Below are 14,177 nucleotides of genomic sequence, written 5' to 3'. Positions count from 1 at the left end.
CTTTTTCCCTAATCGAACCTTTATTAGCGGGTTGAATAGGTGTTGTGATACTATTTACAGACATCAAGCTTCTCTCAGACAACTCCTAACCACTCAATAATTACCTAAGCGAGAATAAAGACGCAAAAAATCGGCATATCCTTGCCTTCTCGACTAGAAGAGCCTACCGAAGAGATGTTGATAATCTTAAGCAAAAAGAATCGAATGTCGAACGATGTACATATGAGTGTTAGAGCAAAAATGGTGAAAAGGACAGGTCTATTTGGCCCCTATCTATAGAAATTCTTGAGGACACGTGACACCCTCACAACTGTTAGATCTGACATCATCTAACGAATGGGCTTCAAAATCTGCATCAAAAAGAACATTTTGAGGCTTCACATCACCATGAGAACCCATCAACAAAGCGACGAATAGAGAGAACCATTCCATCTTGGAAGGAGGCTTTGAACACGAGGCCATATCTTCCCTTGCTTAACACTTTCTCTTCATTGAAGTTTCTTGTTGCTTCCAATGTCTCCGCGTACGTGATCTTATTGTTGAACATCACTAGCTTTGGTCCTCTGTTTTCACTACTCCCTCTACTACCTACACTTGTTGAAGGGCTTTGTTTCTTCTCACCTGTCACCCCTTCTCGAAGCTTCTTTCGCTACCTCAAGAGGCTGTAAACATACCCACAACAGCACAACACCAAAAGGCACAAGCCAGGAACTCCCACGCCTATCAACATTATTAACCTTATCTTCTTTCTCCTTCTCACCTTTGCACATTCCCTCTACAAGGGCTTCCCGCACAAACCTTGGTTCATTGCAAACACCGAAGGGTTATTGAATCTGGCACCAAGCACGTATGGAATCTCACCCTCAAGATTATTACTAAACACATTTAAATACTCCAAAACCAGAAATGCTTGACAGTTCAATAGGAATTTCCCCATTTAAAAGATTTGAAGAAAGGTTCAACATGGTCAAATTAGACAGTTTTGACATCCAACAAGAGTGAACCCAATAATCCCCTGCACCACGGCATAGGGCAACCTATGTTGACCACATTGTCTTGGAGCTTCGATCATACATAGTGCACGATACACTGGTTGTAGTACACGTGGTAACAACCGTTAATGGAGAAGGCTTCCTTGGATGTTTTGGTTTCAGCACAGATTTCACAGTCGAAGGGGGCTGCGTTGGAGGATTCTCCCCTGAACTTTTTCCATTTGCCACAGGAAGTGTTTGCAGGAGTGAAATTGAGGATACATAAATCATCGTCGTCCTCGGTGTCGGAAAGGTCAATGATGTGGTTTCATGGTTGAGAGGGGTTGTCGACAGAGTCATGACTAGCAGCAGCAATGGTGGTGGCAAATGTTTGAGGATTGAACATTTTGGGGATTTGAGTGAGCCAAGAGAAGTGTGAAGTTCCACGCCACGTGCTTAATCATTGCATAGTTAGCATGCCACGAGAGAGTAAATTTAGCATCGTGCAATCCAATTAACCACAAGGTTCCAATTGATTCAATTTTAAAGAAATATGGACTTAATTGAGATAAAAAAACTACAAAGATCTATTTGAGACGATTCTACAAAAATAGACACATCCGAAATTATTAAACCTTAAATATAAAATAAACTATACCACAAAGTATATATATAAATATGCTAGTCTCTTTAAAAATAATTTTAACTTCATAAATTTAAATAAAAAACATAAATATATAAAATACAAACCGAATTCCTAAATTTTAATTTTCAATTATTATAGTTTTACGTCTTAATTTTAAAAAATACCTAAATAAAAATAATTAACTATTAAATATTATATTTATATGTGTTCATTATATATAAATTAAATATTGTTATATTTATATATGTTGATTAATTAAGAAATAATTAAAATACTCTCGTATTCAATTTTTTTTCCTTCTTAACGGTGATGAGATGTTAAATTGAGCAAACCATAGAAATTAAGCTACGTGTCATCATGAGATGTCGATAAAAGTTGAAGCTACTTTAGTTATTAGTCAGATTTTATGGCCAAAATTTTAATCAAATTCCATGTGGTTGAGCATTTCTTTCACGCCAACGTGCCTTTCTTGGGAGCAAACGTTTCCAATTATATTTTCTTTTTTATTATAAATAACAATTTAGCAAAGTGTTTTAAAAACTTATTTGCTGTCATGTTTTTTAAAGATTCTTTTTCATAATAAATAAATAAATAGATGCTAAGTATTCAACAACATCACAGAACTAACTAGCTTCATAATTTATTTGACAAAAATTAATTTTAAATGTATATTAAAATAATAATATCAAGATTCAACGTTAAAGAAACTTAGAAGGGAAAGAAGGAAAAATCTGAAATATGAAGTTCAGACAGAAGAGGGACGAATCAAACGTTAGAAAACCGCCACGTATGAGTTTCCTGAACCATAGCCACTTCCTCTAAAACCACACAATAACACCTTCTATCGTCACCTTCCTTTGCACCACCAATAAGGTCTCCAGACCTTCTAATTCTCTACTCTCACTTCTCTGTCACATTTTACTTTTAAGGTACGTGCTTCTATCTTTTGATTTTTTTTTTTTGGTTTTTTTTTAATTTTTTTGTGTGATTTTTTTCTCTACTATCTTAAAGCTTACTTGGTTGTTCATATATTTAATTTTGTGTTAATTGCATTCAACTTTGTGAATTCCTTTCAAAGGCTCATTTTTTTTTTATATCTTTCCGTCAATTGAACTGGGATTTGCTGGTTTGATGCTTTTTTTCATTCAAGAAATTTGCGAACTTTAGAGTGTGGTTTGCTTGTTGGTTCATGTAATAAGAAATGAGAAGTTTTTTTTTACAATGATAATGATAGTATTTAAGAGCCCTTGTTTTGGGTTGGATGCTGTTGTTGATATAGATGGCGGCATCATCTGCATGCCTTGTTGGGAATGGTTTATCTACAAGGGGTAATAGAATAGCTCTTAACAAGGACTTCAATGGAAGATATCTCTACTCATCTTGGAGACTTTCATCGTTGAACAATAACAAGGCGTCGAAAGTATTTTCCATAAGGGCATCCTTGGAGGAAAGGCAACAAGAAGGGAGAAGGGGGTTTCTGAAATTATTGCTTGGAAATGCGGGAATTGGTTTGCCTGCACTGTTGGGAAGTGGCAAAGCTTATGCTGATGAACAAGGGGCTTCCTCCTCCAGAATGTCTTACTCCAGGTTTCTAGAGTATTTGGACAAGGATAGAGTAAAAAAAGTGGATCTGTATGACAACGGAACCATTGCTGTTGTTGAGGCTGTTTCTCCTGAATTGGGGAATAGGGTGCAGCGTGTTAAAGTTCAACTCCCTGGACTTAACCAGGAGCTCCTTCAGAAATTCAGGGAAAAGAATATTGACTTTGCAGCTCATAGTGCCCAAGAAGAGTCAGGTTCTCTTTTGGCTAACCTGATTGGGAATCTGGCCTTCCCTTTGATCTTGATTGGAGGCTTGTTCCTTCTCTCGAGACGTTCAGGAGGAATGGGAGGTCCTGGTGGACCAGGATTTCCTCTTGCTTTTGGCCAATCTAAAGCCAAGTTTCAAATGGAACCAAACACTGGAGTGACATTTGATGATGTTGCTGGGGTGGATGAAGCCAAGCAGGACTTTATGGAGGTGGTGGAGTTTCTGAAGAAGCCTGAGAGGTTCACTGCTGTTGGGGCTCGCATACCTAAAGGAGTTCTTCTTGTTGGTCCTCCAGGAACTGGGAAGACCCTGTTGGCCAAGGCTATTGCTGGTGAAGCTGGTGTTCCATTTTTTTCAATATCCGGTTCTGAGTTTGTTGAGATGTTTGTTGGTGTTGGTGCTTCTCGAGTTCGTGATTTGTTCAAGAAGGCCAAAGAAAACGCCCCTTGCATTGTCTTTGTTGATGAAATTGATGCTGTTGGAAGACAAAGAGGAACTGGAATTGGTGGAGGAAATGATGAAAGAGAGCAGACCCTCAACCAACTTTTGACAGAAATGGATGGTTTTGAGGGTAATACTGGCATCATTGTCATTGCAGCAACTAACAGGGCAGACATTCTTGACTCTGCCTTATTGAGACCAGGACGGTTTGATAGACAGGTATGACTATATTATGAAATGCCTAATGCTTTTTGTTAATGAGTAAATTACTGAACATCAATGCTTCTGCAGGTTACCGTTGATGTTCCAGATATAAGGGGTAGGACCGAAATCCTAAAGGTTCATGGTAGCAATAAAAAGTTTGATGATGATGTTTCTCTTGATGTGATTGCCATGAGAACGCCTGGTTTTAGTGGAGCTGATCTTGCAAATCTCTTGAATGAGGCTGCCATATTAGCCGGTCGACGTGGAAAGACAGCAATTTCCTCTAAAGAGATTGATGATTCCATTGATAGGATTGTGGCTGGAATGGAAGGAACAGTGATGACAGATGGGAAGAGCAAAAGTTTAGTGGCATATCACGAAGTTGGTCATGCTATTTGTGGGTGAGAAATTTGACTTTCCTTTTTGTCTTTTTAAATACATGTTTCAAGATTGCAATCAAAGCAACGTATTTAGTCTTCATGACTTTCTATGCAACACTGAATATATCAGCTTAAGCAAGCAAAACTACCATTCTTATGTGTTAAGTGGCAACATTTGAAAACCGTTTCAGTATACAATTCCCCAAAGCCTCTTCTGAAACATGTTTGTGCTTGTTTGTAGAACTTTAACTCCTGGTCATGATGCTGTGCAAAAGGTAACACTAGTTCCTCGTGGTCAAGCTCGGGGTCTTACATGGTTCATTCCTTCCGACGACCCAACTCTTATCTCTAAACAACAACTCTTCGCAAGAATTGTTGGAGGACTTGGTGGTAGGGCTGCAGAAGAAATTATTTTTGGTGAGCCTGAGGTTACAACTGGAGCAGCTGGTGATTTGCAGCAAATCACCGGTTTGGCAAAACAGGTACTTGCCAATCACATGCTCTTGAAAGAATGAATGATGATGTTTCTGAAGGATTAACCTTTTATCTTTCTTCTAGAGAAGTCTTCTTATTTTCTTATATTTACCTCCTATGCTACCTTAATTAGACCTTGTATGATACTCTTGCAGATGGTAACTACATTTGGAATGTCTGATATTGGGCCTTGGTCATTGATGGAACCATCAGCACAAAGTGGGGATGTTATCATGAGAATGATGGCAAGGAACTCAATGTCAGAGAAGCTTGCAGAAGACATCGATGCTGCCATCAAGAGGATCTCAGATGAAGCATATGAAATTGCCTTGGAACATATAAGGAACAACCGTGAGGCAATAGACAAGATTGTGGATGTCCTTCTGGAGAAGGAGACATTGTCTGGTGATGAATTCCGTGCTCTACTGTCTGAATTTACTGAAATTCCAGCTGAAAACCGTGTCCCTCCAACTCCAGTACCAGCCACTGTTTAAATACCTTATATAAAACATCGTTAATATGTACTATCTTTTAGAATACGAAATTCCCTCTACAGCCTGCTCCATATTTGTGAATGATTAAAGATTCTACCTTTTTCATTTTCCTAGTGTTTATAAATGACAATAGAGAGTATATATTCATATATATGGAAGAGAAAATGATAAGTGTAAAATAACTGGTCTATACGTCTATAATACAGTGTAACTTTTGTTAACAGAGTTGTAACTGCAATGTTTTAAGGCCAAATGCTAAGTCACTGTTTTGTCAGTTAGGTTCAGAAATTTTCTTTCACCATTAGATTAGACTTTTGCATTCATAGCAATAACAAACAAGAAAGCACGATAATAAAATTGGAAGAAAACAGTTTTATTCATATTGGAAGGTTCTATAGCCAGGTAATATCAAGATATAATTTATCATGGCCATTTTTTCCCTGCACCCCCTTTTTTTCTTCTTACACTCCCCTAATATTTAAATCCCACTTTTGCCCTTAGTGGATTAAAAGCTCTAATTTGGTTTTCTCTCGCATCTTCCCCTCTCTTCTCCACGCTGCCGCTTGACCCCATTTCTCTGCATCCCATCTCCACTCCATTGCTCTTGCCAACAAACAAAATGGACATTTCTCTTATTGTCTCACATTCCCTCATTTTCTAATAGTTCGGTGGTCCTTATTTTCTGCACTGTTGCACCTTCAAGCCGCACATCCATAGCAAAGAAAAGGCCAGGTCACACCACCAAGTATCGGATTGAGGAATCTGGAGTGCATTTCCAGATCCATAACTGTATTATGGATTGGTCAATCCATAAGTTGTCTATGTTTTATGGTTATGTTTTTAAGATGTTTTTTATTTACATAAATTAGGTCAGTTATTGACCTATTCTTTAAGGGGTGGAAGCTATATTTTAGCTTATGATCTAGTTAGGTACAACCTACTAATTCTTGCATGAAAGTAAGGGGATTATAAAATGTAATATTGTTTCAATTTTTTATTAATACAAAGTGGTATATGATTCTAAATATTATTCTACCTTATCTGTGTTGACAATTTGGTATTAGAGCTCCTCGTAGGCTCGGACCACAAAATCAATGAGTGAAAATGAGAGAAAAATGTGAGATCCTAAAATCATGTGAGATTAAGTGAAACATTTGTGAGAATGAGTGCTATAGGAGTAAAGCATAACAATGAAAGAATTCATCAAATACATACAACCTAAGATCCCAAAAATTGATGGACATTATGAGCATTGGACAAAATTGATGGAGAATTTCCTTCATTCAAAGGAATATTGGCATCTAGTGGAGCATGAAATTATAGTCATTACAAATAAAGCAAAAGCAACCAATGCAAAACTCAAGCTTTTGAAGGAGCAGAAGCTTGAAAGATTTGAAGATAAAAAATGATCTTTATCAAGTAATTGATAAGGAAATTCTGGATTCTATTTTAAATGATAAGACAACCAAAAATATATGGGATTCCATGAAGTAAAAATTTTAGGGCTCAACACGGTGAAAAGAGAACAATTACAAACCTTACGTAAGGATTTTGAAACACTGCAGATGAAGGAAGGAGAGTTAGTGAATTCCTATTTTGGTCAAACTCTAAAGATAGAAAAAAGTATGAAAACATGTGGGGAAAACATGTAGGAGAGTGTAATAACTACAAAAAACTTATGGTCTATGATAGCAAAATTCAACTATGTGGTGTGTTCTATTGAAGAATCCAATAATATGGATACCATGACAATTGAACTACAAAGCAGCCTACTAGTTCATGAGCAATGAATAATGTTCTCAACAGAAGAGGAGTAAGTAATGCAGATTATGACTGATGAGAAGAAACGGAAGAGATAGAGGAAGAGGGGGAAGTAGAGGAGGATCTTCCCGAGGCATAGGAAAGGGAAGTCATTCATTCAATAAGGCTGAAATAGAATCCTTCAAAAGTTATAAAAAGGAACATTTTCAATATGAATGTCCTATGTGGGAAGAAAGCGAATTATGTTGAAACAAAGGATACGATGGAACAAGAGGATAAGCTCTTGCTAATGACATTTTTGGAACTGAAAGAAGGAAAGACGGATGAGTGGGTTTTAGATTTTGGATGCAGTAACCACATAGGATTGGTTCTCAAATTAGATGAGAACTTTCGTCATAAAGTAAAGCTTGGCAATGATATCCACATAGATGTGATGGGGAAAGAGAGTGCTTAAATATCATTGAATGGTATCACAAATGTTATTACACATGTATTTTATATTCCTGAGCTCAAAAATATTTTATTGAGCATAGAACAACTTTAAGAGAAAGGGTTACCATAACCATTCAGAACAACAAATGTAATGTTATTCATCATAAAAAAGACTAGATTATACAAGTAAAAATGAATGGAAACATGATGTTTGTACTCACAGCCACTAGAGGAGCAACAACCTATTATGAAGTGGATTTGGGGCATGATACTCAACTATGGTATAATCAGTTATGACATTTTAGCTATGATGGCTTAAAAACATTGGTCACTAAACAAATGGTGACAGGGATGCCCCCTATCATAACTCCCAAGATCTATGTACATAATACTTGGCAGGAAACAACATTGAAATGCAATGTCAAAGAAAATCCTTTGGAGAGCATCAAAGAAGTTGTAGTTGGTTCATGCAGACATATATGAGTCTATTCAGAAAACTTCCAACAGTAATAAGAGTTATATCCTAAGTTTTATTGATGATTTATCCCATAAGACTTAGGTATACTTTTAAGTGAGAAATTAAAAACTTTTTCTTTATTTAAATGTTTCAAAACGCAGGTGGAAAAGGAGGATGAAGAAAGCATACTTTGCTTGTGCACAAATAAAGGGAGATAATTTACTTCTACGGAGTTTGAAAAATTTTGTAGAAACTAAGGCATTTAAAGATAATTAACAACTATCTACACTCCTTAGCAGAGTGAAGTTGTTGAAAGAAAGAATAAAACTATCATGAATAAGGTTCGATCAATAGTAGTTGGAAGACAAGTTCCCAAATTCTTTTGGCAAAAGTAATAACTTGGTGTATTCACATTCTTAATAGAAGTCCCACAATACTTGGCAGTAGAAGATAAAACTCTTGAAGAAACATGGAGTGGAGTGAAGCCTTCAATTGATTATTTTCGGGTATTTAGTTGTCTAGCCCATGTCCATACACTAGACCAACAACAAATCAAATTTGATGATAAAAGTAATAAATGCGTTCTCCTTGGAGTTAGTGACGAATCCAAGGCTTACAAATTATTTGACCCAATCAATAGGAAGATTATAATAAGTAAGGATTCATTTTTTGAACAACAAAAAGACTGGAATTCGAAGAAGAGTAGAGAAAAAAATCATCGAAAAAACAAGAAATAAAAGTTGTCAGCATTGGAATAAATTCCAAAATTGAATTTCAACCTCCAACAATTGAAATTCTAGTTGAAGGGAAGCCTAGAAGTTCCAGGAAAGAACTAGTGTGGATGGCAGATTATGAAGAAGGAAAATGCTTATCAAATGATGAAGTAAATGCAATGTTTGTGGCTGTTGATGACCCTATAACCCTATAACTTTTAAAGAAGCTATTAAGAGTAAGAAGTAGAGAGATGCAATAGTAAAAGAGATGGAGTGAATAGAAAGGAATGATACATGGGAGTTGATAGATTTACCTAAAGGGGTAAAATCAATTGGAGTAAAATGAATATTCAAGACAAAGCTTAAGGAAAATGGAGAAATTCACAAATTCAAAGCAAGGTTGATAGCAAAGGTTTATGCACAACAATATGAAGTAGGCTACACTAATGTTTTTGCATTGATGGCTAAAATTGACACCACACACATAATCATCTCAATGGCTGCACAAAATGGTTGGATTATCTTCCAATTAGATGTGAAGAGTGTTTTTCTTCATAGAGAGCTCAAAGAAGAAATATATGTTCAACAACTTGTTGGATTTATGAAGATGGGAGAAGAAGATAAAGTATATGCTAAGGATTTTTTATCTCGGTTTGACATGAATGATTGTAATGCAATCAAGAATCCAATTATTCTTGGTACAAAATTGTATAAAATAATGTAGGGAATCAAATAGATGTTACATTGTTCAAACAAGTAGTTGGAAGCTTCATGTACTTGACTGCAACCAGACTTGATCTTATGTGTGAAGTTAGTTTAATCAGCAGATTCATGGAAAATCCAACAGAAACTCACTGGTCTTCATCCAAAAGAATACTAAGATATTTAAGGGGCACCACTAAACTTGATATTTTCTACAAGAAAGGGGAAAACACAAATATTATTGCTTATATATATAATAATTTTGCTAGAGATTTAGATGATAGATAGAGCACATATGATTTTGTGTTTTCTTTAAGGTCTAGAGAAGTTTCATGGTCTTCTAAAAAACAACAAGTGATAATAGTGTCTATCGCAAAAGCTGAGTGCATAGCTGCTACATCATGTACATGCCAATGTATCTAGATTAAAAGAGTATTGAAGACTCTTGGATTCAAAGAACAAAAAAGTACTCTAGTTTTATGTGACAACAGTTCAACCATTATGTTGTTTGGGAATCCAGTATTTCATGGAAGGAGTAAACATATGGATGATATATTTCATTTTTTAAGAGATATTGTCAAAGAGGAAAGCATCAAGTTAAGCTACTACAACACTCAAAATTAATTGATCAAAATGGTTTTTTTTATTGAGCCAGATGGACTATTAGTAAATTAAGCCAGATGAGTTGTTACGAGATTGAACCAGATGAATGTTTAATTATAGGCATTTGATTTTGATAATTGTGAATGATACTTCTCAATTAACATTTATGCACACACATATGACTTTCTGTGAGCGAGAGGTAATATGAAAATTGTAGAATATTTGAGTCTATTCAATATATTAGTCTTTTTGAAAGTAGAGTCAAATGTTTATAATATGAATGTAAGCCAAATGTTTTTTTATTGAGCCAGATGGATTATTAGTAAATTAAGTCAGATGAGTTGTTAGGACATTGAACCATGTGAGTTTTTAATTATAAGCATTTGATTTTGATATTTGTGAATGATACTTCTGAATTAACATTTGTGTTGATAAATGAGTATATAATGTTTTATAAATCACTAACTTACATTTTCTTGTGTCTTTATTAATTTCAACTACAATAATAATGTAATATACAATAACATTTTATGTTTTAGAGTTGAGCAAAAGAGATATATGTATATTTATATATTTATTATTGTTTCCTTTCTAATTTCTTAGTTGTTTATTTAAAATACTTTATTTAAGAGGATTGTAATATATAAAAAAATTAATATATATATATATATATATATATATATATATATATATATTTATAAAAGATAAATATCATAATGTAACTATTAGGTAGTGTAAGAACCGAGAATTTATAAAGAAAATTGGAGAAAGACAGGTGTATGCACTGGATTGGACCGTTCGGTTTTGTTAGTAGTATATAAATGAAAGTTTCAAATTTCGTTCCATTCTCTGCATGCACACTCTCTCTCCAAAATTCTCATCTCCTCTTTTCTCCTCCTTCTCTCTACAAATCTCTCCTCTTCTTTCATCTGATTTCCAATCAGACCAAGCTTAAAGTAATTTTGGAGTCAAAATCATCCTTTTCCACCGATCAAAGTCTTGTTTAGTACTGGTAAGTCTCGATTCCTTGAGCTCTTGTGAGATTCCAAAACTTTTGACACATGCAAGTCAAGTTTCTGGTTGCATGTGTTCCTCAACTTCCTCTTCCCATTTCTGATCATATATCTGGGCTTTTGGTGGGTCTATTCTTATCAATCGGTGAATTTTAGGTTCTTAGGAATTTCTAGTGGTGAGCGAATTCTGCAGTGGTTGAGAGTTCGGTTCGGTCTAAGAAGTAAGGGAAGCTAGTTAATTTAATTTCTTGGTTTATGATGTATGAAAATGATGTTTGATGGTGTTGCATGTGTGTGAAACTGAATGATTGTGTGTTCGGTATTGTTATTGAAGACTCTTAAGTGATGTATTCATGTTGAATGTGATTTTGCATAATTCTGGTTTAGTGGCCGAGTGATATTGGGAGGAAGTGTGGTAGTAAAAAGAGAGAATTTGTGTTCGGTGTCAGTTTGGTCTGTATGAGGAATCTGGGTGAGTTGTGTATGACTTATTTGAATCCTTAAGTCATTCAAAATTTTACCAAAAGTAAGAAATATGATTCTCGGTCATTGAGTTCATGATTCTGCAGAATTGACTCTCAAATCTGAGATGAAACTCTCTAACTAATGTGAGGAATGTTTAGATGTTCTTAGAGAAGTGTATAAGTTTGTAAATATAATTTGGGAGGATTAGAAGTTGGGAAGAAATGTAGGAAATTGGTAAAGATTGAGCTTGATCATAATTCTGCAGTCATTCTACAGCAGAATTATGCAGTTCGTTGAGGGTCCTTCGTTGACCATTCGACCTTCTCCTTGTGTTTGGCCTTGACTAAGTTATGCTTATGTGGAACTTCAGTTAATGACCGATCGGTCTTGTATTGGTAGTTGAATTTAAAAAGGTGTTCGGTCTAGTATTAGTATTGGTATTCGGTCTTAACTATGTTCGACCTCTTATGGGCCTTACCAGTTAATGGTCGTTCGGTTATGTGCTGGTATTCGTTTTTGTATACCGTTCGGTCATACTGTTGTACCGTCTGATCCTACACTAGAGCTTGGTCTTTTAGTGGGGCTCGGTCTTCATTTAGAATTCGGTCTACATTGGTACTCGGTTTCGTTGGGGGTGTTTGGTCTAATATTAGTTCTTGGCCTTACTATAGAATCAGAATGTTATAGTATTTGGTCTCACTTCTAGTAGTCGGTCAGTAATAGTGCTCGACCATTTTTCAATATTACCTAGTATGGACCGTTCGGTCCTGTCCTTTAGATAGTGAAAGACCGTTTGGTCTCGTACTAAGTGTTCGGTCTAAGTTATAAGAGTTTTGTCTAAGTGATTAGTAATCGGTCATATTCATAGGTGATAGTCGTTACCGTTCGGTTTGACCTTACTAGGAAGCTTTTGGTCTGAAAAGGGATATGGTTATATTATATTGTGAGTGTTTATTTCAGTGGTTTAAATGTATTATGCATGAGAAATAATGTTGATATTGTAGTGTGGTATGAGATTTCTAAAGGTAAATATGAAAGAGAATTCCAAGGAGGAATGTCTCGGTGGTTGGTTTTCAATGTAATAGTAGTGTATGAATATGGATAGTGAAATCCACGGCGTTCATCCTGACATTCTAATGGTTACCAAGTTTCAAGTAGAGATGGGTAATTCATGTCGTGAGAATAGCAGGAGGCCCTAGTCTAAGGGGGAAGACCTTAGGTGAGGTATAACGGGCTAACCTCGTGTGGCAGCTGATGGGTTTCCAGTTACTACACCTACGAGTGCACGGACGACCAAAGCTACGTATTCATACTAGTCCAAACAGTCTAATTAAAGTGGTCGGTCAATACGTGTGTATATGTTTTATGCATGTGTATGAGTGTTTTATTTGTTTATTGAATTATATGTTAACATGATTATTAAATTACACTAGCTTACCCTATTTTTCTGTTTTGCCATGTTTATCGGTTCGGTCTTATACATAGTTTTGTGTTTGAATAGGTTCCTGCTTAAAGTTTTAATTTTATAGTTATTTTAGAATAACTGTACTGTTAACACTTTAATACTAAGTGAATAACTCGTTTATCATATCAATTCATGTAAATATTCTATTATGTAGTTATACTATATATATTTTGGGATGTTACAAGTAGAGTTATTACATTTGAAAATATCAAATGTATCAACAAAGAAAATATTTTATCATTAAGTAAGAATTTAACAAATTACATATTCAAATAAAAGTTATCAATAAAGATGGAAGTTATTCATTATGATAGAAGTTCAAAACTTAAATCTCTCGTACCATATAGAAGTTATTTTGAACATAGAGTCTAAAATTTTTAGAAAGACATGTATTTTGTAAATTGCCACAAGTAAATATTTTTCCAATAGTAATATAAGAATAAATAATTGTTGAAAAATATTTATATATGATTTGAATGTAACTTTTTTAATAGTGATAATCACTAAGTGTTAGACTTAAAAAATAAAAAAGATGAGAATGAAAAAAAAAAGTAATTATGTATCTGTTCATATGACCAATCTCTTTTATTCCATATGCAAATTCTTAAATTTTCCATTACAATTTATTCTTTTACTCTTCCATTTAAATTTCATATTCAATAAAATCTTGCTTATATGCAAACTCTTTATTATTTATTGTTGTCTAAATCATCTTTAAGTTTTAATTTTAAATTACAATACCATTTTTTTTCCCCATTTCGTGATATTTTAATTTTATTAATTTTTTCATTTAATCCATTTGTATAATACATGAACTTTGCATTTTAATTCTACTTTAAAAATCGAAAATCTTTTATAAAACTAAGTTTGTAAAGTTAATTATTTTTAGGTCTAATTAGAAGATAAAATATTATAAAAAACATGAAGAAATGGAATAACATTCATGTATATTTCCATGCACGTAATCTCCATACCAATCGATATACATCCATTTACAATCAGTAATTAGTTATATCGGTTTGTAAGAAAATTGTTTACTTTTCTTATTGTTATGGTTAATGGGAAACATTAAAGAAGACAATTAAACAATATACACATTCCTTAGCCCATGTTTCATGCATGGTAAAGTTTGGTTTTTTCTCGTAA

The 14,177-nt window shown here is 34.6% G+C and overlaps 1 protein-coding gene across 2 annotated transcripts; it reads left to right on the top strand.

The window, feature by feature from the left end:
* The first annotated feature begins 2,386 nt into the window (after window positions 1-2,386).
* LOC124838322 (ATP-dependent zinc metalloprotease FTSH 2, chloroplastic) lies at window positions 2,387-5,525 on the top strand. 2 transcript variants are annotated; one of them, XM_047313891.2, is made up of 5 exons: window positions 2,387-2,546; window positions 2,897-4,087; window positions 4,160-4,473; window positions 4,694-4,934; window positions 5,082-5,525. In XM_047313891.2, the coding sequence occupies exons 2-5, from the start codon at window positions 2,897-2,899 to the stop codon at window positions 5,418-5,420; spliced, it is 2,085 nt and encodes a 694-aa protein (XP_047169847.2). In that variant the 5' UTR covers window positions 2,387-2,546; the 3' UTR covers window positions 5,421-5,525. The 2 variants fall into 2 exon arrangements, with proteins under 2 accessions (XP_047169847.2, XP_087960076.1); XM_088103950.1 differs by lacking the exon at window positions 2,387-2,546 and having other exon boundaries at window positions 2,879-4,087.
* The last annotated feature ends 8,652 nt before the right edge of the window (window positions 5,526-14,177 follow it).

The sequence above is a fragment of the Vigna umbellata genome, chromosome 1, assembly GCF_029865625.1.
Source record: "Vigna umbellata cultivar VRB3 chromosome 1, Vumbellata_1.0, whole genome shotgun sequence".
NCBI classification, from domain to species: Eukaryota; Viridiplantae; Streptophyta; class Magnoliopsida; order Fabales; family Fabaceae; genus Vigna; species Vigna umbellata.
The sequence above is the reverse complement of the archived record's forward strand: the minus strand, read 5'-3'. Positions and strand labels throughout refer to the sequence as shown.

Coding starts and splice junctions, on each gene's coding strand:
- LOC124838322 (XM_047313891.2), top strand. CDS start 2,897: ATGGCGGCATCATCTGCATGCCTTGTTGGGAATGGTTTATCTACAAGG. Junction 4,474..4,693: donor GTTGGTCATGCTATTTGTGG/GTGAGAAATTTG, acceptor GCTTGTTTGTAG/AACTTTAACTCCTGGTCATG. Junction 4,935..5,081: donor TCACCGGTTTGGCAAAACAG/GTACTTGCCAAT, acceptor ATACTCTTGCAG/ATGGTAACTACATTTGGAAT.